The sequence below is a fragment of the Balaenoptera acutorostrata genome, chromosome 12, assembly GCF_949987535.1.
Source record: "Balaenoptera acutorostrata chromosome 12, mBalAcu1.1, whole genome shotgun sequence".
Taxonomy (NCBI): domain Eukaryota; kingdom Metazoa; phylum Chordata; class Mammalia; order Artiodactyla; family Balaenopteridae; genus Balaenoptera; species Balaenoptera acutorostrata.
The window spans coordinates 42,457,551-42,483,450 of record NC_080075.1 but is presented as its reverse complement, the minus strand read 5'-3'; the positions used below and the strand labels follow the sequence as shown (position 1 = coordinate 42,483,450).

General features: G+C 45.3%; 1 protein-coding gene across 8 annotated transcripts in view; it reads right to left on the bottom strand.

Moving 5' to 3' along the window:
• The window catches only part of BCL11A (BCL11 transcription factor A), a 96,877-nt gene extending 72,586 nt beyond the window's left edge, over nt 1–24,291 (bottom strand). For all 8 annotated transcript variants that reach the window (XM_057557726.1, XM_057557727.1, XM_057557731.1 and 5 more), the window contains exons 1-2: nt 23,834–24,291; nt 16,577–16,906 (exon numbers count right to left, since the gene is read on the bottom strand). In XM_057557726.1, the coding sequence (XP_057413709.1) occupies nt 16,577–16,906; nt 23,834–23,888 (385 nt within the window). In that variant the 5' untranslated portion in view covers nt 23,889–24,291. The remainder of the gene's footprint in view (nt 1–16,576; nt 16,907–23,833) is intronic.
• Between the last annotated feature and the right edge of the window lie 1,609 nt (nt 24,292–25,900).

Sequence of the window (25,900 nt, the reverse complement as noted above, 5' to 3'; positions counted from 1 at the left end):
GAGGTTAAGTGGTTCACCCAAACCCTCCCGACCAGTCAGTGGTGAAGCAGGACTCTGAACCCACAGCAACTATGTCAGACACCCAGGCACATTCTCCTGGTGAGGCAGCACATGTCTGCAGAGAGAGAGGCCAAGCATTGAGGGAACTGCCGATGGAGAGAAGCCCCCCCACACCAATCGCCCCACCACACCAGATCTGCAAGGGTTCCTGAGCTTTCTCCACCCAAGGGCCCTTTCCCACAGGAGCCCACCTTGAGGCAGAAAGAGGCTGTGAGCACTTTAGAACCTTCCCTGCCCTGTTTTCTCATCCCAACCAGCTCACCCCACACAGGGAGAAACTATATCGAGATCCCAGTCCTTAAAGGAGAAAAAAGTTGTAAGCCATGCGTCATAATCATAGTAGTAACTAGCTTTCCTCAAGTGTTCACCTGGGAAAACAGGCAAGCATCCTCATATAATGCTCACAACGTCCCATGAGGTGGGTCCTGTGACACGCCCCCCCACGCTCCCATTTACAGATGAGGAAACCGGAGCTTGGAAAGATGAAGAAATATGCCCAAGCTCACACAACCAGAAATGGCAGCACTTTTTTGCCATTTTATTCTATGTACTCACAGAGGCTAAAAAGGGGGGGAAAAAAAGGACATACACATATTTTTAAGAGTTTATTTCCCCTCATTCAGGCCCTCTTCCTTTTCTTACCACGCAGGTTACAAAGACAACCTCGGTGAGAGAGAAGACAGCATCTAAGGGCTTGGCTGAGTTTTGGGGGTTATGTGTGGAATGAGCCCAGGGACCTCCAAATTTTCCCAGTTTCTATTGGCTCCCAGACGAAGACGGGGAAAAATATCCACCTCCCTTGTGAGGCTTCAGCCTGGGGAAGTAAACATGATTTTATCATATTTTACATGGATGTTCACGATGGTGCCTTTTCAAGTCCATGATGAGAAAAAATATTTTTTATTGTGTGAACTGCACTTTGGACAGGCCTGCAGACCACTTGAAAACCCCAGTGTCCCCTACGTGGAATTCTCTGGACCCAGCGTTAGCCCCAGCAGCCCCTCTGCTGGGAGCCAGAACATGCCTCCTGCCAGTGAGTAACAGGGAAATTCAATTACCTCGCCACTTGCGGCAAGAGGGCAAAGACTGCACATTAAAAGAGCCAAAAATGTCAGGAAGTTATTGGGCTGATGACTCTTGCTTGCCAACACTCCTAAGTGAATACATAGTGTCACAATAAACTAAAAAACACAGAAACAGACCAAAGAAGATAAGATGATCGAGAACAAAACAAGCCCAGACACATGGGTTTGCCACCAGCCCTGCTTGGGAAATGCTGTGCTTCCAACAGGGTATTGTTTTCCCCCCACTCCTGGCCTTTCCTGGGCCTTGCTTGTATATGATCTTGCTCAGCCACCAACAGATCAGTTCACAGGTCCTTTCCAACGAGGAGTTTAACTTCAGCCATTTAAAAAAAATGGGTTCCCACCGATTTCCTACCTGCACACGCAGGCCCACCTGCCATGCCCCTCTCTGGCTCGGCACACAGATACTCCGGCACACGCACTCACACACTCTGGTCTCCTGAACACACCAACCCTTCCGATCCCCAGCCCTTGGGTTACTGGCGTTATCACAACTCTTTTTTTTCCCAACGGCAAGCCAGGAAAGATGATAGAAACTGTGTATGTAGCCAAAAGACTAGCCTCAACTGGTTCAGAGGGAAAAAAAATTGAGCTGTGTATGGTTTTCTTTTCTTGCCTTTAGCCAAAGACCTGGGAGCATTTGATGTACAGTCGGCAGGTATTTTAAAAAAAGAAAGAAAGAAAGAAAAAAAAAAAAAAAAACCCTACCACTGAAAAGGCCTGGCTGCACTGGGGCCCTGACACGCTCGCATCTAAAGCTTGGCCCTCGGCCAAGTTCATCTGTTAATGGACGGCCACAACCAAGGCCTGCACCTCCCCCACCTCCCCGACTCTTCTCTGTTCTCCTACCTCTTTCGAGCTCCTAAAAACTAGACATCGATTATGTCTGCACTTTTCCCTTTCTATTCAAGATAAACAAAGTGCTTCAAGTTCAGGGCACACCCTGGGACCCTTGACAAAACAATCTATCATTCTGTCTGCTAAACCAGTCTGGCTACACCACAGCCAGGAGAGAAATGCTCCCAATGTACAATTTTCCCTTTGTGCTCCTTCCCTCTTGCTACTAACCTCTTTTCTTTACCACCTTCTCGGGAGCATATGGACTTGACCACTTTGCTTAAGGCCGTCCCGGTAACCTCAGAAATGAAAGAGAAGAACGGAGCTCCTGGCTTCCCCTCCTCCTGGCCCAGGTTTTCCTGCTCCCCCTGTGGCCCCCTCTTCCCTTGGACACACACGTGCGTCCCGTTAGACCCACACAGTCCTTTGGACCCTTCTCAGCACAGACACTCACCCAGAAAATAAATGAAAATCCAGGGACTGCCCCTTCTTTTGCTCCCTGCAAGAACATTTTAAGTGAATTTTGTTTCAAATCATATCCATTAATTTATCCTGACTCGCAATTAAATGCAAGTATACTTTTTACAACCGGTACGGAATGTATTAATTACAACTACAAATGGTCAAATGAGAGCACAGTCCCTCCTAAAAATATTAATAAAATACATAATAAATAATATTAATGAAACAAAAATAGATTCAGAAGCCTTAGCCAGGGCTTTTATGATTTCACACAAGGGGAAATCCAGCCAGTGAAACTTGCTACACATACTTTGGCAGGACTCTGGCCAACCATCACCACTGAACTCTGAAGAGCGTGTCTGGCTACGGGGCGGGGTGGGGGGGTTACAGCAGTGCCCTGGTGCTGGGGGTTTTGTGCAGATGCCACCTCGAGAGGCTGATTGATGGCCACGGTGCACAAAGCAGGGCCCAAGACATCTCACACAGCTTTCGCATGTGGCTGGGAAAAGTTACCCACAGGCTGCTTCCCCTTCCTAAGGCAGCCCAAGCTGTTACTTCAGGGCCCACTCCTCCCCTGGAAGGACAAACGAAATCCTCTAGACCCAGAGAGAAACGAGCCCTGCTAAATTAAGGGCTTAGGATTCGCACCCCATCAGCACCGTTTACTGCACCAGCGCTGTAAGCTGCCTTGCTGCCACGCCACCAGGCCCCTGCTAACCTATCTCCACATCCCGAAGCCCCTCGCTTCACCCCCAGCACTCCCTGCCCCCTCCCTTCCCCCCAGATCCAACACACCCACCACACAATCGAATCTAATTAAGATCAGGAGAAAATTTGCATTTTCTTTTCACTGTACCCCCAGTAATCACAGAAGTTCTTCAAATTTTGAGAATTTTGTTCCTCTGCTAATTATTTCCCTCATTTTGCATTTCAAGGCACAAAGACAGTCTATCTCACTGGTGGTCTATTAATAGTTTGAAGTTTTGAGCATCAGAAGGTAGGGTGGGTTTTTTAAATGTTTTCCTTTTAAAACTATTCTGTCATTTCCAGTTTTGTAAAAAGGGTTTTTTTGGGGTTTTTTTTTTGTCATTGTTGTTAGTGGTAATGCTGTTAATGTTTCTTCCAAAAGACAGCCTCGCTGTGCCATTCTGTATATTATGATTTGGTCGCCCCCTTACAATGGTTCCTCTCTGCCTGCTTTACTGATTTACAGAACCTTGGTATGTGAACGGCAAAAAAAAAAAAAAAAAAAAGAAAGAAAAGAAAAGAAAAAAAGAAAGAAAATTCCTTGGCCTAAGTGTATGTTTGCTGATCAAATTTCAGATCATGTGTTGTTCATTATTATGACTTTGCTTGAAAAACAGTTTGCCACAGTGAGATGGATTCGCTTTATATGCTTTCTACCCCTCCACTCCCTTTAAGTACTTTGAAAAACAGTATACTTTTTTTAAGGTACATCTAAAGCATGAACTGGTTTGGATTAAAACAATGTTTCAATGTCTGTAAATCCCCTCAAAATACATTTTTAAAAGACTTACACAAAGCCACACATGATTTGGAAGAAGCTAATGAGATTGTCCCACCAACAAAATTTAATGGTGATTTAAGAAATTCTAATACTTTTCATTTACTTCCTATAGAGTTATTTGTGTACTTGACATTTATACAGTCTCTCCATTATATAACAATCTACTCTTGGTACACTAGATGATGCCAATCTACTAGAATGAAATTTGTACTCCATATAAGCAGAAGTTTCCAGTCGGTTTTGACTTACCATTATGTTTCAATGTAAAGTGTTATTATAGCTGAGTATAAGGCACAGCTACTCCATGCTCAGGGTTTTTAACTCTAATACTGTAATCTTTCTTGCTGCTTCTAGGGCTGTGTCAGTGTTTACATTCCTGGAAGTTAAATAAACCGACATGGCAAAACTCCTGGATAGACTGAATAATAAGGCTTGTGATGACTAAATTGTTTACTTTTTACCTTGTTAGGATCCCTTTCTTGTAAAGTTTGGGGGAGAGACAGAGAGAGGAGGAATGGGGGTGGGGGTGTGATATGATAGAAAGAGAGAGATTTACACACTGGCTTCCATATGTCACAAAGACCTTCCTACTCACAACCAACGAGAACGAAGCAGCCTGCCTAAGTTAGCTTTGCCTTTTTCGATTTGTTTTGTTTTCTTAAATACCGGGTCATTTGAATACCCCCCTGTCTACTACCTTCCCCCCAATAAAAAATATGAACATTTTTTTGCCCATTTTCAAATAGCAAATTATCCATTAGATTTCATCATATCTTAGTAAAGCAATTACATCAAGAAAATGATAGTGCGTGTGGAATCAATTATGCATGCAGTTGGCCGGAGACCAAAGGCTGTGAAGTCGGAGAGGGCAGAATCGCTCGACACACACAAATAAAAAGCCCCTGGATCTCACAGATGGACCCCATCAGTTCATCTTACTGCCTAAAAAGTTCATGCACTTAATAATTTATTTGTGTTCTGGATACTGTTTCCCAGCTGAATATTAACAACTTTGAACTGAAGCATGCTTTTAGCATGGTATGGCTAGAAGTCACGGTAGGGCAGTGCTAGGGTCCCTCGGAGGTTAAAACTGTAGTTATGTTTCTTACACACTGTTCATTTTCCATCACAATTTATTTTCTTTCATTAAACATTCCTTTTAATCAGAATATCAGTTTCAATGTTCTGATTCTGCTTGTTAACCAGTGATAAACTCCTAAACCAAAGACGAACATCAATAATACAGCACAGGCTATTCAACAGCAAAGGCAAACACCAAAATCACAGGCTCTCAAAAATCGGAAACCGTTCGTTAGCACCTTGTTTTCACAGCCAGGGCACTTGTGTACCTTGAGGGAGGCCCCCGGTAGCCCAGAGACCACGATTTACTTTAGTGACGAGGGGAGGACACAGAGAGAGCAGCTGAGAGCAGAAGCCCCCAGGAAAACTTACTTGAGCTAAAAGATAAAGAAGTCAGCCAAACCCAGGCCCAAGACGTGGAGGTGCAAGCCATCTATTCAAAGCAGAGACCCAAAGCATTGTTAGAAAGGTCTGTAGTTTGTAGGCGTCTCTCTTCCAAAAGAGCCTGATGTCTTAATACACTGGAATAGTCAAGTCTCTCCGCCATCAAACTGCTACCAGTGAAACTGCCCAAAAACTTGCATGAGGGAACAGGGACATACATATTTCTGTACGTATCTGGATGTGCCTCAATCATATACCTAAATTTTACAGTCTTCTCCCCAAATGAGAACGACTTCCAGCCAACACTTCCACAAACTGTACTTAACGTTAGAAGAAAACGGATAAAACATATGTAATTACTCAAGGTTAGACATCTAATTCCTCAATTCACTAAAGGAAACTTGGCAAGAAGATGCATCATTTTGCTCCTTTCTACTGGGGCATCTGAGGAGGAGAGCCACTGAGGCAGCTAATACACAAAACATGATCAAAAGTGATTAACAACAGCTTCATATGCAAATTGCATTAATGAAGGAGTGCAAAGTCATCATGTAAATTAAATATGTCAAATCTCTTGGTGAACTTTCAATCTTGAGAAGAAAAAACACGGCTTTAATTTTTTTACATCATCAATTTTGCAAGATTGAAAATCTAAGAATCTTGGTGCTATAAACAATTTTCACCTTTTTTTTCTCCTTCAGCAGGCTGACAGGCCAGCCTGATGTGCACCGAATGTACATGTTAATAGGCCAATCAAAAATGCAAAACAATTCGCAATTACTGGAAGGACCTAATGGTCATTAGAATTTACAACTAGGTAATGAACTGAAGTCTGCCCACACCATGCATATTCATAAAGCAATTTAGCCTTTGAAGATTAAAGAAGTGCTTAAAATTCAAATGAGCTTTAGCAAATTATCAGTAAGATTCATCCAAAAAGCAAAGGGTTTTTCTTCCTATGATTTCCTCATTTTTTTAATGCAAAATTGTTATATCTTCCAGACTGAGCTTAAACTAAACATTGAGCTTCTAGTGAAGCCAAGGGGCTAAGAGACAAACAGAGGCTGCAAACATCGTTACGGACTTTGTTCATAAAACTAAGCCCTTAAGAGCCAAACCTATCTCTAAACATGGTAATTTATCAAAAACAGCCCAGAGTTGCTCCTAGGCAATACTGCACAGTCCTCCAACAAAACAGATTAACGCAAGTCCCACCACCCTCCCAAAAAGCCTTTTTCCCCTCAAGTTGAGTCTCCTGTGTAAACATCCACTATGGTATAAAAACAGCTTTTTCATCGGCTTGGAGTGGCATTCATTTTAGAAGTTTCTGCTTCCAAAGAGAAAAGAGCAAGGAAGGAGAGGGTATGAGGCAGAGGAACGAGATCTGCTTTACTCCTGAGGAGTGAAAATCTTGTCGTTGGGTATGTGTCTTCCTGGGGGTTCCCCCCTCCTGCACTTGCAGCATTTAACCCAAGAGGAACAGGTCAGACAGACATCAGCTGACATTCAGAAAGTTAGGGTGTCCACCCCCCCCAACCCCAGTTGTTAGAGAGCATCGTGGGAATTTGGATTTTCACGCTTCCCAATTATCAGTCTGGAGAAGAACCTAACTCACACCTTGAATGCTAACACATACCTTACTACCCTCACGACATTCAAGAAATTCTAGTGACAGCATTTCCAGTGAACGTCTCCCCCACTGCCATCCCAAATACTCAATCCAGGTCAAAGCACGTTGGTTATATGTAAACCCTTTCTCAGCTGGTGGACAAGTCAAACTGAGAATAACAGCTTTGAAAGGACCATGTGCCCGTGCTTATTGCTCCAAAGCTGGACCCAAAGGGCTCTCTGCTTTGGTGACTGTGTTTGAACCCCCATTGAAAATATTCTAGTAGCTTCTCTCTGCCACCCTTCTCCCCCCTTTCTCCACCGCCCCAGCCTCAGATGTTTTCCTGGAGTTGATCTTACCCAAAATGTAGGTATATCAAGGAAGTGGGAAAGAGGAGGAGAGGGAAGGGAGAAAACCTCAGGTACTATGCCCGATTCCTTGACTCTCTTACCCATGGGACCTGCTCAGAAACGTGCCACATTTTAACGTTTGTTAGAAAGAATAGGATGCAAAGCTGCACAGAACCCACATTCACGACCATCTGTATGAACCACAGGTCCGCAGTCCTGACCAATTCCATCTGACACTAATGTTACTCTACATGAGTAGGGTTCAATGAGGGTTGATATGGGATGTGACAGAGTAAATCAGAATTAGATTAAAAACAAAAGTTTAGAAACCGATGCTACACTGCAGAGCAAATGGGACTTGAAGGCCAAATTTCCCCTAACTGCCTTCAAGTCATTTTCCCTATTAGAGCGTTTGCCTGCCACCCCCCTGCTGGCAATGCCGCAGTCACATCAGAAAGTAGAGTGGAATGCATATAGGAAGGCTTGAGACGTTCCTCTTTAGATACAATACCTATATATTTAATATATAGCAATTAACTTCTGGTCAGGAGTCTGCAGGCAGCAAGCTGCCCCAAGCAGATAGTGGAGGAGGGGGCCCGGAGCTGGGACAAGCACAAAAGACAGGTCCAACAACAATGCCTGCTGTCAGCAGCTGAATTATTTTTATACAGGAATTTTTATCTCTATTGTACAAACAAGTACGTGTCTGTGCAGACTTGTTAAGCAATCCACTTGTATGTAGAATAAGATTTTTTTTTCTTTCTTGCTACCAGTCACACAGCTCTAAGATCAGAAGAAATACATAGTCTTTGAAGCTGCTCAAATGTTTTAGTTAAAAGGACAGCAGTTGTTTTCAAAGATCCAAGAGTATCTTTATCAGAATTAAATTTTTCCTTATTGATTTTTTCCCCTTAGCATAACAAAAACATAACGTGAGAAGGTTACGATTTATTATTAAAATTTTTCTCAGCCTTTAAATTGTTCTTCAGTAGCCAGTGTTCACTTTTAAATGTAAAAGAATAATTTTTTTTTAATCTTAGAATGGGATGGAGTAGGAGAGAGACACTCATAAAATTTAAAATTTAACATTGGTTAATGCATTGTTTTAACTATGAACTCAAAGACTTGGGAGAGGGGGCTAAAATGAGCAGTAAATGGCTCATTGTAAGCTGCCCCGAAACGTAAATAAATCACAAAATCATGGTATCCCCTGAGTCGGTAAAAGGAAATGCTTCAGATTTTTTTTTTTTTTTTGACCCAAAGAGAAACTCCATATTTAAAACCTAAAAAGCAGACGTGGCATGTAGTACCCTGTGCTCCAGCTAAGGTAAGAATCCAAGCTACACCTTATTTCCCTAAAAATTGACAGATGTGACTTTTTTTCTGCAGCTTTTTATGCATCATTACATATCAAGAAGATGAACTAATGAATATAAATGTAAATGCCCCGATGCTTAGCAAAAGGCTTCCCTGTGTTTTTTAGAAAGTTCCAAAATAAAATAGAAAGTGGAGAAAGGGGGGACACCACAGCACCTGTGTTCTTTTTGAAAGCACCTTTGCAGGTTTCACAATAATTCCATTCTTCATTTTAATGGTAGTTTTTAATCAGTGGACTCACCTCTATCTAAAACTAAAATCAAATTGTAGGTGTAATTGTTCATTGCCAATGCTAGCAACAGCAAAGATACAAACAGAAACTCATTGTGAGTGACCACAGGTCCCCAGGTACCCCCTTCACCAACACGCCTGCTTCAGGTCCCCACTGGGAATTCCCTGGCGGGGCCGATTCAATTCTGAATAACAGGCTGCCAACCCTATCTGGAAAAGGGTGTGCACGGCGTCTTCTCGCCTCTTTTAGAGGAAGTTTAAACCTAATCATCTCACCTTCAGTGGGTATAATTTGCTGTTTAGCACACCAAGAACTTGGTATTTTATCTATCTAAAGAGATCAAAAAGAAAAAAGGAGGGCAGAGTGGGAGCAAGCCGTGGCCTGGCCTAGCCCCTGTGCAGGGTGCTAGCTCAGAGCAGAAACCTGTGCAGGTAAGACTTCCAGCGGCATTGCATCAGATCCGATCACATCAGTCTCCAGGGCGAACCGAGAGGTGAAACGCTCCGGTGCCCTGTCTGCAAACTTCTCATTCGCCAGTTCTTGGCAGCTTATTTTTCCGAGTGTTTTGTTTCAGGAAACGTGTGTATTTTTCTTTGTATGTTTTGTGGATTTACCACAACTGGTTCTGACAGCTGTTGATACTCTTAAATGAACACATTATAAAAATCCTCTTTAAAACCTCAAGCAACAGTGGACTCAAAAATAATGGTAAAATATTTTAATGGAGTTCCAGTTGAGAGTTGGTTAAAAAAAAAAAAAAAAAGTACAAATGAAGGTACAGAAGTCCTTTAAGTCAGCGCTAGATTTAAACTGAATGTGTGTGTGTGCGTGTGTGTGTTTAATGGGGAAAGAGGGGTGTTGCAAATCACCACAAATATTTACACTGTACTCCCTTTGTTCAAATCACATACTTTTAACAGGAAAACCTGGAACTGTGGCTATTTAAAATTTTAAATATTCAAATGCCTGTAATTAACCATATGAAACAAATTATGTCACATTTCTCCATACCAGAACATGCAAAAAAATTTGGGTGGGGGATTGGGAGGTGGCAGAGTCGGGGAGACAACTCCAAGAGGAGGAAAGGATGATGTTTTCATTTTGCTATAGATCAAAGGAGAACAAGAATGGAAACTGTGGCATATCCAGCATTTTTACATCGCTGTCTTTCACACCGGGCTATCTAAGTTTACACAATTCCCCAGACTAGCTGCATACTAAGCTGGCTGTGTACAGCTTTATTATGGTGCGCTGGTGGAAGAAGCATTAATATTCCAGCTCCGCATCTGACAGGGCATTTACATGCGCCCATCTGAGCGGCACCTGAGAGATCTTCCAAGGTGCAGTAGCTGTGCGCCTATTGTAAAGGCAAATGAAGCTCACCTATTCCCTGCTGGGGTCAGAAGTGACCTCACCACCCCCCATGCCTCAAATCCTTCCCTTGCCAACCTAACTCAATGCCATCGCAGAATGACGAATGAGCTCAGAAATAGACCTTAAGTTACTAACCCTGCTAAGAACAGCAAAAGCCTTTGCTGAAATGTTTTAAAAATGCATAGGGAGTGCAGCTGGCCAGTAAAAAGCAGAGACACAAATTCCAGTGAACCCAATATGGAATACGTTACATTCTAAAACTGATTAGAAATACAGTCTGATGTTTACTGGCTTCAAATTGAGTTTGGCATCAAGCATACTAGCTTTAATAATGCTGGCATTTTTTTATTATTATTTTAAATCTGCCTTTGGTCTTTAGGAGCACAAGAGCTCAAGCATTCTTATTCGTCAGGTTACATTTCCTAGAAATTAAGTTTGTGACAGAAAATGAGTCTACTAGCAATAATATGGTCCGTGCTCAAATTAATTAGGTCATTGTTGTAAAAACTACATGGCAAATTACAAAGGTAAATTTACTGATATTGGCCAGAGCTCTAACCCCTGGAAGTAAAGGGGAGAAGCAGTTTAAGGATGCTTATTTACCTGGGTAGGAGGACAGAACAGAGGAGGGAGGGATACGATGCCAATTTTCTACTCATATTACAAATAAAAATACTAGTTATTATCCATTAAATTATATAGTCTGAATATATTTTATGAACTTTATTAATATCCTCCAAATTGACACATAAAATTAAAACCTGTTCGATTTGAGATAGTGTTAAAAATGGGCCCTAAGTTTAAATCTTTTTTTTTTAATCCTTGTAATAACAACACTGCTGACATAACCATGACCTAAATGAAATCTGAACAAGCAGAAAGGTACTAAAGATCCTTGGTGATTAAATCTCTTGCTAAAAAAGTGGCAAGGTGCCAGGCTGGGTCCAGTTTGATGCTAAGTGACTTTTATTGCACAAAGCTGGTACTACTGTATGTAAAAACAGACTTGGGCTTCGGGTAAATTTTGTCAAATGATTTCTTTGTGCAATAAGGGTGTGAACAGAGCAACCAGAGTAGATTAAATTAACATCAAGTGACGCAATCTCGGTGCATCTCCCTAGCTGTGCTACTTCAGTTAAATTTCATATTTTCCCCCCAAACGAAAGCCGAACTTTCTTTCTTTTTTTCACTGACTAGTGTACAAGGCCACCATTCACCTATTCTCCTTTTTGAAATACTTTCACTAAGAAATCACAAAATTCTGAAAAATGCTTCCCTAGGATTTGCACGTTTGTTATATACTTCAATTTAGTCCCCCCCACCCCGGCCTTAGCCAAAATGCACTAAGGCTGCAGTGTGACAATAATGATTTTCCAGGATTCTAAAATGTGCCATTAATATGCATCCAATTCACCTCTTCCCTGAGCTTAAAGTTTGCTGTCCTGACGCTGCCTGCACGTGTCTATACTCACTTGCATTTTCCAGCCCATGGGCAGCTCCACAATTAAATGCCACATTCACCAGGAGAAAGGTGTGCAAAACAGATTTCAGATCCTTTAAAAGTAAAAGGCACAACTTGCAATACAACGAGGGTGATTTGAGAAATTACAGCACTGTTTTTTAAGCTTTCATAGAATAAACACAGAGAATGGGAGGGAAACTTCCCCCCTCTGCTCCTGTTCTTGAAGTGAATACATATTTGTGTTTCCAATAGAAGGCCATTTTTACATTAACTGTCTGTAACAGCAGGAGACAGAAAAACTAACACAATCTCCACATCACACACAGGATGATCTTCATATCACGTGGCCCTATTCTCAAAACTATTTATAAAAGACAACTAGGAAAATGCACAATGCATCTTTTCTGTGTCACGGAAGGGGTAACGTCGGAAGAACTTTGGGATTTTTGGGATCTTCCACATTGTAGATTTTTTTTTCTTTTTGGCTTGCCGAAGTAAATTTAGCAGCCATGCGGGCCACTGTGTTTAATTAAGCTTTCAAAAGTCCTCTGACAATGCCAACAATTGTAAGACACTTCTGCGGCTCAATCATGCAATCGCTGTGACAGTTCTATTTACAATTTGTCTTAGAAAGAGTTTCTCTCACATTGTACTTTGACAAAACATCCAAGCTGCCAGTTCACAACCTTTCTCTGTCTTATTTACAAATACATCTTGTATATAGGACTCCCAGTCTCATGAACATGAGCCTTTGGGTAATGGTCCCACAAACACAGGCTCCCAATGAAAATCCTAGGTATTTATTAGGAAACAATATTCTTTAGTCTCTGGATGTGAAGGTTAAATAAAATGTTCACCAGTAAACTGGGGTTTTGTTTGTTTGTTTGTTTTAGCTGCCATGCTAAAAATTCACTTCAGAAGTCAGTGGTTTTTATTCAGAATCACACAAATAAAGAGAAATGAAAAATAAGAGGTTATAATAGGATACTATAATTTATAGTCTCATTTACAATTATACCATAAAGTACATCTTCCAGTTCAGTCTGAGATAAAGAATTCAAATGGGTACAAAAAGAAAAGGCAAGTTGAGTTTCTAAATTCTGAAAAGCATGAGTATGTTATACTTGATTTACCTTTAAGTAACATGCTTATATATTTCTGGATTGAATTAGTATTTCTCCTCTCACAGAGCTTCTGTCTTACATATTATCATCTGGGTATGAGGTGTATTGTCTAGGCAAATAATTTTTAAATGCCCTGATATCACTGTCTATGTTCATGATTTTAAGGAGAAAAAACGTTATATATCAATAGCAAGAGACTTCACTACACTTTACAGGACTAATCATATTTTCTCCCATTCTCTCAAAAAGCTAACTTTATAACAGCCCAACCCTAATTTAAAGATTTCTATGTGCAATAGCCAAAACCTCAAAGCTGACACTGTGGGATAATATTTTTTGGCCTTTTCTATAAGTGAACAGCAGCTCCACAGTCACTAATCTTCAATGAATATTTCCCCCTCATAAAATATGAGTCTAGAAAACAAAACACAACCCTAATTAAAAGCCCTGACTGCCAGTCAAAGGTTGCTGATATCTGATGGTGGATATTTGACACATAACATTGATGAACTGGGCCCTGCACAATACAACGTGCCCATTTCCAGTTAAATTAGTACTACACTTCAGTGGTCTCAGTGGATCACAGTCACACAATATTTTGAATAAAATGAAAAAAAAAAAAACCTGATCAACATATACGTGTGTATTCAACCAAGTAAAAATCATCCTTTCTAAAAAATACTCGGCTTTGAGAGGCCTATGTACAGCCAAAACCCACACCATCTTACTGAAGTTTTAAAGAACACTCAATCTCCTATGTGAAAGCCCCAAATTCTAAGCTTTATTTATCTCAGGAAGAAGATCTGTCACTGTCTGATTCCAGCTTCCTGCCTATAAAACGGCACAGAGCACACAGTAAGCTCACATCCAACTTACATCACTTTAATAAAGCCTTTCCTACACAGCACATTTAAATAACTACCTTTTACATGGTTGCCAAACATATTCTTCTAGAGATTCATCAATATATCTCTTTCCTAATACAGACCATTGCTTCTCCTTTCTTTTTGTGACACAATTCAAATATCTACTGAATGATTACTCTTATTGTTTCCTTCCTCACCGTAAAAAGAAAAGCAGACTTGGAGTTGTGAAGACGTGCTCTAGAGAAATGGGCTGGGAATACACAGCCGTCTTCCAGAACTTCGCTTCAGAGGCACCTAAGGGCCAGGGCATCTTAATTTATGTGTGATGGCAGAATGTTAATTTCACCATAGGAAACTCTTAATTCATTACCGTGAATTATGAAAAGTCGTGACTCTAGTTACTGACATCTCGCTTTGCGATGTGACCACGCTATTTATGTTCAGCCAATTCCAGGGTGGGAACAGGTGATTAAACACAATGAAAGGAATCAAGACTTTGTAATTATTCGTGAATGAAAGGTTTACCTCACCTGGGTCGCAGCACTGGTGCACCCACTGAATATCTTAGATAGCTTAGGTAGCTCTTCATCTCAGTGTAATTACTCAGCATTAGTCCTATAAAACATATTTTAAATGTGCTTTTTGGGGGGCTTCTTTGAGCTCTCTTACTGCACTAGTCCTTAAAAAAAAAAGAACCTTTATGACAACCAGAGAGTTAAGGAAAATATCTCTTCTTCTTCCCTACGTAGATTTACAACTGTGACAGTGAAAAGCCTTCACTATAGAGCCTTCCCCCCAGCTTTTAGATTTCTCCTCTAAGTACAGAGGCACAGAATTTTCAAGCTGGTTAATCTGAGACTGAATAACCTATTTGGGACCTCAGTAAGAAGTGTGGTTTTAATTCTTGCTTGACAGACACTGTGTTTTGTCTTTTAAACGAGCAGCTCGATATGTAAATACGATGTTACATCACGCAAGTGTTACTCCATATTTGGTGATTTAGAAAGGCTTTGGATCTCCTAAGACGACAAATCCCCTTCCGCTTGCTCTTGCTTCATTAATCATGCCTTACACTTCTGTTCATTTTCCTTCCAGTCACAAGACAGCACATGGAAATGGTCATTGCCATATCCTGCTGGGGGGCAGGGAGGGGTGGATAAAATCCTAACCTGCATGTCATATAAGCTACATGTGGTGGATTCGAGAAAAATATTTTGTGAATGCAGCTTCCCTGGCAGCAGATTTCTCATTTCACTAAAGAAAAAGTATCTGAGTGCTGTTGCAAGCAGCATTAAAAAAAAAGAAAAAGATAAAGATAAAATGCCACGTTTGATTTTAATGATCAAATTCCAGAGGGGGGGGGATGAGAAATAATATGACATTTAATCCCCTCTGGACTACTGACCCACTACAGTTCAACTCTGTGGTCAAACTAGGTTGAAGGGACAAGTTCCAATCAATCAATTGATTCTATGCACTACCCTTCCTAAAACTGAACAAACCCTCTGCCTTTTGGGGGCAGCAGCAGGGGAAATACAGGGGACTGACCAACCGACAGGCATGCCGGTTTTGTTACCACAGAATCTGCATTCACTTCATCTTGTACATTAAATCACCGTTGTTTCATTTTTAAAAATGTTTTAAGGGTCACTATATAGTGTTGTTGTTTACCACTTAGAGTAGGGATTTAAGTCCCTATGTTAGCCATTAATTCCTTTTCCCTTGAGCTGTTGAGAAACCCACACCCCTAGCTACCTTTCTGCTAAAATTAACCAAAGGAAGCAGAGCTGTTCAATGTGTGTATATATTTTTCCAAGAGAATTTTTACATTATGTTATAGCAGAAACAGTGGAAGTCTGGACTGGACATTTGTAAGGGTGACATGTGGTTGTGTAAACCACAAACAAAATCAAGATACATCTGTCAAAACCACATCAGAGACAAGAGAGAGCACAGAGAAGCATTTATCATTTAGCTGAGGAGGCAGGCTGCAGGGAACAGCCGTTCCTGTCAAACCAACCTTTTGAAATTTCCAACATGCCCTTAAACTTTTCGAGTAAGCATGTCTGTGCGCTTCAGCAACTGCCCTCTCTACTCTGGCCTGGCCAGTCGAAAATGGCATCTTAAAGTCAAGGTCACGGTGTCATCCCACCACGGGGCTGTGTTTAATTACAGCCCCATATGGGCTGACAGCCAATATGGATCCAAGGCTAGCCCTGAAACTCAGTTAACTCTTTCCAGCCCCTCCAAAATGCCCTTCCAACCCACCCAACTTCCTGGAAGCATTGAGAACAAACTGCACCCCTAGGGAGGTCTGATCAGGTATTCTGACTCAAACAGGTCACTGGCCGAACTACAAATGCCTATACAGCCACTTTGCCTCTGACTTGTCACCAAGGCTGGAAATGGACCTTGGAAACTGGGCTAGGTGTAGTAAGGTTCAACACTTAAAAATGAGAAGGGGAGAGAAAAGGAAAGAAATTCAGAATCAGCAGATCCAGAGAGAGGGTATCAGGTGTGTGTAACCTATTCTGCCTACATCTGACTCGGTGAAGTGGAAAATATTTATTTTTGTGTGTTCTGGACATAAGCAATAGGAATGATTATTTTAACATTACAGGGCTGTCATGGACAGTCACATGGAGAAATACAGAAAGCACTTCACCACTCCTTAGTGCTTGGCTACAGCGCCTCTGAAAATGAAAAGAAAACATGCAAACAGCTTTTCTCCTTGCTTCTCATTTACCTGCTATGTGTTCCTGTTTGGGGCAAATTCCTCTAGATGACGTTGATAAACAATCGTCATCCTCTGGCGTGACCTGGATGCCAACCTCCACGGGATTGGATGCTTTTTTCATCTCGATTGGTGAAGGGGAAGGTGGCTTATCCACAGCTTTTTCTAAGCAGAGGCTGCCATTGCATTGTTTCCGTTTGTGCTCGATAAAAATAAGAATGTCCCCCAATGGGAAGTTCATCTGGCACTGCCCACACGTGAGGAGGTCATGGTCCCCTTCTGGAGCTCCCAAAGGGCCGTGGTCTGGTTCATCATCTGTAAGAATGGCTTCAAGAGGTTCGGCTGTGGTTGAAGAAACAAAAGCACAATTATTAGAGTGCCAGAAAGGAGAGAATACGGGGAAATACATTCTCAACCCCATCCCATCCCAGCACATTATGTAAAGGGTTTCTAGCCTCCTCCATTTAACGCCCAGAAAAATGTAAGCATCTAAAATGTACACGGATGTGGAAACTGTCAACAAGAAAGCAAATTTATCAATGAGGCAAATCATCATATATTTAAAGAAAACTGCCTGACTTGCATACTTCCAGAGAAAACACACATACATATACACACACAAACACACACACACTCACACACCCCAAATGTGTCTGGTTTGTAAGTTTAGAAAGAATGTGACTGTTAAATAAATAGTTAATGCAGAAACATAAAGTAAGCTTAAATAATAACTACCCCCCAAAAAACTGGTAAAAACATGGACTGAAACCAAATTTGTTTCTTTTTCGTATAGAGTTAAGTTGTCTGTTGTGCCCAAGAATAAAAGGAGAGGTGAATAAACACACACACACACACCTTTTGTGTGTGAACATATATACTCTAAATATACAGAGACATGGCTTCATAAATTAGAAAGCTACTACATCACACAGCAAATGTGCTACATTTACACTGCCGTAATAAGAAAAAGACTGCATTCACCTGTGAAACAGATCTAAATAATAATCATAACGCAGCATAATTCACACTGCCAAAAACCTTTCTGATCTCACTCTCAGCAGTGCCACAAAATCAAAGAAATACCAAATTCACTGGCAATTCTTCTCAGACACATTAGCTAAATGGGATACTTTCGAGTACTTAAGAAAATAAGCCAATTAGTCATTTTTTCATTCTGAAAAAAGGAATGTCTAAAATATTCTAAACATGTTTGCAGTTGGTGGCCCCCATCACGTAAAAATCAGAATGGTCAAGCAAACGCCACATTTCAGATCAAGGCTGAGAAGTCCTTTCTTTAGACTTGAAATACTTTGCCTAATGTTGTCAAAGTTGTCTCATTTTCTGAATGAGCTGCAGAACGCTTCATTATGGGACTATTTCTGCACACATAATCACCAGCGGATGGTATAACAAGGTAGATATGTCTTTCATTCCTGTTTCCTTTTTTTTTTTTTTTAACCGTGCACCAAAATACTCCAGCATCTATTCGAACAGCTTCTATCATTTTTTAAACTTACAAAGGCGAAAAGAGAGTTGGTAAGTCTCTGCTCCTGAAACCTTATGCTTACTCTATCACACACACATAAAATTACAAAATATGAAACATATCCAGGATGCTGCCAGTTAATAAAACTGAAGCAGAAAATGTACAAGTCTTAAACAGTTAATCAGTCTGACCTTCTTTAGCAAGCTGCCAATTTCACATTTAATGAACTTAAAGCCACAGAGAATCAAAAAATAGATTTTAATTTGAGTGTAGAATATTGGAACAGATTTTGATAAAGTGCAAAAATCCAGTGAACTCAGGTTAAATTTATTTCAACCCTATCCAGACTGAATATTGAGGGGGAAGATCTGGAGTAACTCCCAGATGTGCTGGGTGAAATAATATTGAGAGAGCCCTGCCTAGCTGCACCTGTGCTCAAGTAGGACATGTCATAATTTCTAGCCTCTGGTACTCCTCCTAATTTAACATAAGGTCACCACAGGAATATGAAGGTTATATTCCTACTAATAAAGACAGCAAAGTAAGCACTTATATTTCTTTGCCCAACATACTGACCAAAAGATAAATACACATGCATACTTTTCAAATAAAAGGACACAAACAGAAAGCTTTTGCATTGTGCTTCTATGTCATTTTTCTCCTATTTGCTTTCATTGTGACCAAGTGAGGAACTGAATAAGGAAGTCATTCTCCAAGAGCCCTCCTATGTGAATTAAGAATTTTAAGTACACATTAACAAATGTGGCTTTTGTTGTTGTTGTTCAGCATTAACTACAAGTTCTGAGGTTTACAGATTGAAGAAAGACTCAGGAAAAATACTTCATTTTATTAAAGTTAGTAGTACATAGAACCTTTGCATAAAAACATGTTTTTAAACTCCACCGTTAAGATTTGTTTTTTATTCCCAAGCCCTGACACATTTCTGAAAATGGAAATATTATTTGGGAGCAAAAGGAGATATTCCCCTAGTTATCAAACAGTTAAAGGTAATGTGGTACAAAACAGACTTGGTTAAAGTCTTCTAAATGTAGTGACTGAACTGATTTACAATCAAAACCAGGAAATGAAGTGGTAATTCAGAGGTTGCTGATTACACCTCCACATTTCACCTAATTAATTTTATAGGAGGCAAAGTTCTTGAAAATAACAAGATGATCAAATGTACAGATATAAAACCTATAACCTCAACATTTTCTATGCTCTTAACATAAATTATTGCTAATTAACAAGAATTATATCCTAATGTATGAAATACGGTTAACATCAGGCTCCCTGCTAAACATTTGGCTAGTGGTGTTCAGAGAAATACCAAAATGTGTTATCATTGCTACTATATTATTAAAAATCAGACGAAGTGGGGCACAAAGAAAATATGAAAATACAATTCTCTGGCTGTAGTCTACTGATTTGCATTGACATCTTTTCTCAGTGGCAATCAACATTTCCTTTCTGGGCTCTGATAATTTCTCTGTATTTTAATGCAAATTCCCCTTTCCCTAAAAACATTCCTAACCTCAGCCATTTTACCCCCTCCCTCAATTCAATTCCATCCTTCTTCACTCCCACAAAACCACCATTTCTAAGCTCCGGCCTAAGCTCTGGCTACAAAGCGGGGAGTCCAGGATTGAAGTGGAAAGGAGTGGGCAAATAATCATAATAATTAGCCGCGAATTCTCTACAAGGGGAAAAAGAAATTGAAAATAAAATGCTTCTGCGTTCAAACAGCAAGACTGACTGAAACGTCTCAATGCCCCAGCGGCTGACTGAGATCTCCTTCCTCTCTCTGCAGTTGCAAAGGAATAAATTTAAAAAAAAAAAAAAAGCCTTAGAAGAAATGTAGGGAAGGAGGAAGGAGCTAGCGAAACGAGGGCTGCTGGGGAGGGGGAGGGGGAGGGGGAAAGAGAGCTCTGCCTTCAAGTTTGCTTTCCAAGTCCTTCCCTTTGATTGTCTTAACAGGGTAAGGAAGCAAACCGAGGCTGAAATGCAGAGAGAAAAAGCAAAGAAACAAAAGCGAAGGCAGGGGCGACAGGCCGGGGGCAGGGCGCCCGGCGGGGGTGGGCAGTGCGGAAAGTGAAGTTGGGCGCCGGGACTCTGAGGCACAAAGCGAGCAGCGTGCTGGCCGCAGGCTCCGGCCGCGCTCGCTGCGAACACGTGCAGCGGCTGCCGCGGGGCCGTAGGGCCGGGAACCGGGGGCGGGAGGCGGCGGGCAGCCTGGGGACCCGACTGCTGCCTCCACGGCGGTCCTTCCTGGCCGCGGGGTGACGACGGTTCCCCAGGACCACCAGTTGGAGAAGTGGGAAGTGAGGCTTGGAAAACTCGGCAGGTTAACCTGGTGCTGTCTCGGTATCAAGGCACACACCAAAAGCGCGGGTCCTGAAATTCATTCTGTGTCCAGAGGCTCACACTTTTTACTTTGAGGGATCTCTGCAAATGCGTTTCTCCCGCAATTCCCGGCACTGGTGTGCGCAGCGCGGCGGCGGCGGCTGCGGTTATTTATTATTAATGACGGCGCTTGCCCGCATCATTATGATGATAACTATTACTATTGTTGTGATTTCGGGCTTCAAGGCGAGAGCTGCAGGAGGCGGAGGAGCCGGGGGGGGGGGGGGGTCGGGCTGCAGAGCAGCCCTGCAAGCCCACTGTGGCCGCCTCGGTCCGTGCTTTGCATGGGGGTGAGGGGGTGGAAGAAGTGAACCTGGAGACTAAGTGCAAACTTGCCGGATCCCGCCCTTTGGCCTTGCCCCGAAGCCGGAGAGCGCGCACTCCCCTTTCCTCCCTACCAAAAATGCCCGCCCGAAAGAGAAAGAAAATTGCACCCCGCTCCACTCCCGGAGCCCGGGGGTGTCGGCCGCGCGCTTCTCTGCAGCCCTGGCAAGAAGCATTTTTAAAGTCAAAATGAAGAACAAAGACATAAGGGGTGATGGGAGGGAGGGGGGAGAAAGGGAATTCTGCCTAACCGTCCGTTTCCCCCACCCCCACCCTCGCAAAGCTCTTCCCTCCCGGCCGAGAAATGCAGAGCGGGGGTGGGGGAGGCTCTGGTACAGGTTCAAGTTCGCTGAGCTTTCTTGATCTTGTTCTGCCTCCTAGCGACCGAACGGCTCAGTCAGCCCAAGAAGCGGAGGATGGGGGCGGGGAGGGGAAGGGGGTCCTGAAGACCGGAATGGCTCCCGCTCCCCCCTGCGCACCCAGAAAATCAGAAAGGAGCGACCACCGCACGCCCTTCAAACTGGTTCCTCAACGCAAAGCCCGCCCTGAGACACGGCGAGAGGGGGATAACCCACCCAGCCTGGAATATCTCCGGATGGGCCCAGGGTGGGTGGGGGACGGGGGAGCAGCCCGGACTGCACGCCTCAGTCCGTCCTTTGAGCCCCCAGTGCATCCTTCCGAAGAAGGGCCCAGCTTTCCCGAGTGCTGCGAACACTGCCCTTCCTTCCCGCCGGTACCTGGCCGGGCTGTAACTTCACACCGCCGCGCGCCGCGTCTGCTCCGCATCCGGCGCGGCCGGGGGAGTGGGGGGCGGGGGAGAGCAGCGAGGGAGGGATGCGCGGGGGTGGGGAGAGGGAGGGCCCCGCAACGTGCCCGGGCGGGGGAGCTTTCGAAGTGTGTGACAAGTTCCAGGGCCCAGTGAAAAATTCAATTCCCTATGCGCACCCCCCCCAAACACACACACCCCTTTAAAAAATACAGAACTGGGTATAGGGTGGTCCTTTAAAATTGCAGCAAATATTAAAATAAGGGTCATGAATGAGAAGGGGGAAGGAGGTAGGCCCTCTCATTCCTTTCTTTCCCTTGCAGCCAAACTTTCCTAAGTGCCCACCGCCTGCCTTTCCAGGCGCATTCTGTTAGCCAGGAGACAGCAACCCACTTACCCACCCACCCCCACCCCCAATATAGACTCACAAGGGCCCCCCTGACCGACACAGGCCCGTGGTAGAGGACAAGAACTCAAGGGAGGGGTGCGTGGAGTCCCAGTGTCGAACACTCCCCCAAAGCATACTCGAACATACTACTCCCGTACCACCTACCACCCACCCCCACCTGGCTTGGCCGCGCTCAGGAGCTGGGGGCTGGTGGCCTGTCCCGGTGGGAGGGGGGCAGGGAAAGCACGTGGTGACCTCTCCGCCGCCCCGAGCTGGGGGCTAGAGGCGTCGGGGGTAGGGGGCGGACAGAACTCGCTTTTACGGCTGCTCTGCAAAATAAAAATGCTTTGCAAAGCCGAGTTTCTCTCCAGCCGATTTCACAGTAGGGTTGGCAGGGAGGAGGTCTGGGCATTATGCTGGGGGGCCAGAGAGGACCCTCGACCCGGCTGGCGCTGAGTCGCTGCACGGCCTGCCGCTGTGCCAGCGGGCGGGCGGCGGGCGCCGGGTGGGCGATCCCGGGCGGGGCGGGGGCGCGGCGAGGCCCGGCGAGGCCCCGGCGAGGCCCGGCCGCAGCCGCCGCCCGCTCCCGGGCTGCCGCGCCGCGCTCGGTCCTCTGTCTGTTTGTTGGCAGGAGGCTCCCGCACACGCGGTGCTTGTAAACATTCAGACACGAGATTTTTCCCAATCAAAATCCACTTCCACTTTTTTTGAAAATCTTCCAAAAAATAGTAAGAGGAGGGAGTTCCTCGCTCCCTCTCTGTGCCGCCGGCGCTCTAAGTTTGCAACTAAAGAGGTTTTGGTGAAGGGGATAATTGTATTTTATCCCCTCTATTAGAGATTGTGAGATTTTTGCGGGGAGGGGGGCGATGGGGGAGTCAAAGAGGAGAGCGTGGCAGAAAACGGCCGGCGGAGCGTTAGGCTTCTGTTTTGGGGCAAGAAATTTTGCCCTGTTTTATTTAATTTAATTTAATTTTATTTTATTTTTCACGTTTTCTCGCCGCCCCTGAGGTTCGGCCGGGAGGGGCGGGCAGCGGCAACCCGGGCGGCGGCGGCCAGAGCGCCCTCCCTCCCTCTCCCGCTCGCCCCCGTCCCTTGCTCCTGCCCTTCGGCGGCGGCTGCGGCGGCGGCGCGGGAGGGCAAGCGCGAGGAGCCGGCACAAAAGGCAGCGGGACAAACACCCACCTCGGGCCGGAACAAAAGGCGGCAGCGCCGGCCGCTGCTCCCGTCCTTCCCGGTTGCCCAAGCTCTCCCTGCCGCCGCGGCCCCTCTCCAGACTCGGGAGACTCCAGAGCGCCGGGGGCCCCCTCCCACAATCCCACTTTCTCACTATTGTGGAGATGACTACTTTCCTCCCGGTGCACACTTGACCGTGAGCGCGCTGATGTCCGTGGGCCAGTCTCACCTCTTTTCTCCCTGGGAATTGTTTTTTTAGACTTGGGCTCCCCACCCCCCCCGTTTTTCTCCCTCCGGTGAGTGGAAGCAGCCCCCCTCTCCCCTCCAGTTCCCTCCCTTAGGTTTGCACGAGAGTTGTTAGCATCCACAGCATTGTCCATTATTTTGCAAAACTGGAGGGGAAATCATTGCATTCCTTTTCGAAAAGCGAAATAAAGCAGAGGAAAGCAGGAAAGAGGAGCAGTCAAATTGTTGTAAAATTAAATAAAATTAAAAGGTTCGTGCTATCTCAAAAGTGTACATACGGCTATGGTTCGGGATGGGATGAGATTAGGGTTTTTTTTTCCCCCTCTCCCTTTAATCTCTTTTATCCCGACGCTCGGAGGTTTTTTCTCGTGAAAAAAATTTTAAATGCATGCACACACCCCTCTCTCCCCCTCTCTCTTGCTTCTCGTCCTGCGCGCTCTTGTGATTATTAATAATTATTATTACTATTATTGGGTTACTTACGCGAGAATTCCCGTTTGCTTAAGTGCTGGGGTTTGCCTTGCTTGCGGCGAGACATGGTGGACTGCGGGGCGGGCGGCGGCGGCGGCGGCGGCGGCGGGCGGACGACGGCTCGGTTCACATCGGGAGAGCCGGGTTAGAAAGAAGGAGACTCCAGAGAAAATATCTTCATCAGTGCCTTTTGACATCCAAAATAAATTAGAAATAATACAAAGATGGCGCAGGGAAGATGAATTGTGGGAGAGCCGTCATGGCTTTTTTTTTTTTAAGCAAAAAAAAAAAAAAAAAGAGAGAGAGAGGAGAGATAGAGGGGGAGAGAGAGAGAAAGAGAGAGAGATGAAAAAAATGGCAAAAGCCCCCCTGAGCTGCAAGTTCAAGTGCGGACGTGACGTCCCTGCGAACTTGAACGTCAGGAGTCTGGATGGACAGAGACACACAAAACATGGGCAGGGCGAGCAGGAGAGAAGGGGAGGAGGGAAGGGGAAGCTCACACCAATGGACACACATCAGGGGCTGGACATGAAAAAGAGACCAGGACAAGCCAATGGCCAGTGCGGGGCGGGGGAGGTGCGGAGCGGGGGGCTCCGCAGACGCCAGACGCGGCCCCCGTGGGAGGGGCGGGCCGAGGGGAGGGGGCGCTGGGGCCGCGGGCCCACCAGTGGCCGCAGCAAGCGCCGAGGCAGCGGCGTGGCCGGGAGAGAAGAAAGGGGTGGCGGGGGCGGAGGGGGTGGGGAGCAAGACGTGCGCCCTGCTCCCCCCCCCGCATGCGGACCCTAAAATGAAAGATTATTTAAAATTTAAAAAACAAAACAAACAAACAAAAAACCAGAGTGTACGGGGAGGCTGCAGGGGCCGGGGAAGCGCGGGCGGAGGGAAGCCAGGTAGAGTTGCTCCCGGACACCCTCCTGCGTGCGCACACCCACTTCCCCTCTCCGCCGCCGCCGCGCTCGCACCCCGCGTGCGGACGCCGGGGGCCGAAGCAAAAGCCTTGAGGCCGCGGCTGCGCTCGGGAAACTTTGCCCGAGGAGAGGATGGCAAAGAAAAATCACCCGAAGTTGAGAGCTGAGCCTCCAACTTACAGCTACGCGGCAGGCAAGGGGAGGCGGGAAGGAGCGCGCGGCGAAGCAGAGTCCAGCTCAAGTTTGGAGGGTTGCGGGTCCGGAAGGGCAGCGCCGGGGCCTCCGGGAGCCCGGGCGGCCTGGAGAGAGGGGGCAAGGGCGAGGGAAGCGGTGCAGGCCAGGGCCGAAGGGCCGGGAGGGCGCCCCCCAGGCCAAGCCGGGGGGCCGGGGATCTGAACGTCCCGACAAACGATAGGGTCTGAATGCAACTGGGAGCAGGGAGTCGAGGCTCTCAACGGTCGCGGAAAGGGAGAGAAAGGCCGAGGAATAAAAAACAGGGAGCCGGACTCGGGGCACGTTCCAGCCCCGGCAGTGGAGTGCCCGGACCCAGGGCGAGGGAGGCGCCGAGGCGTCCACCTCAACGGAGCTGCTGCCGGCCAGAGGACAAAGCCCGGGCAGTCCCGGGAGTGCCAGTCCCTGGGAACTTGCTCCCGGGGCCGCGGGAGGTCCCCAAGCCAGGTCCCAAGGAAAGACACACCCCCCTCCCGCTCCAGAGCTACTGCAAAAGCACCGAGGAATGGCAAGAAAGTGTTTCTTACGGGCAGAGCACAACTAGCCCAGTGCTGTTACCCGGGGAAAGAAAATGGGGAATGAAGAATGAGCGACTGGCTCGCGGGAGCAGCGGGGAAGCCACAGTGATGGGGTGACAGCCCCGGGTCAGCGCCACGCTCCCGGGGCGCCCCGGGCGGAGCCGCACACCCCGGAGCCCGCAGCCCCCCTCTGGCCTTTCTGTAGACGTTCCCAGGAAATTAGGGAAGACCTGTTGGAAATAAACCCCTGTCTCTTTAATGCGCGCGCGCGCGCGCTACTGCTGTCAAAAAGCGGGCTTCACTCTGGCGTGGGATACTTTCAGTTTTACGTAAAATGTACAGCAACAGCACCCCCTGCGATTGGAAAGTTTATTCAGAAACGTGCCCGCAAAGTCCCCCGGCGTCTCCCGCCTCCCAGCCTC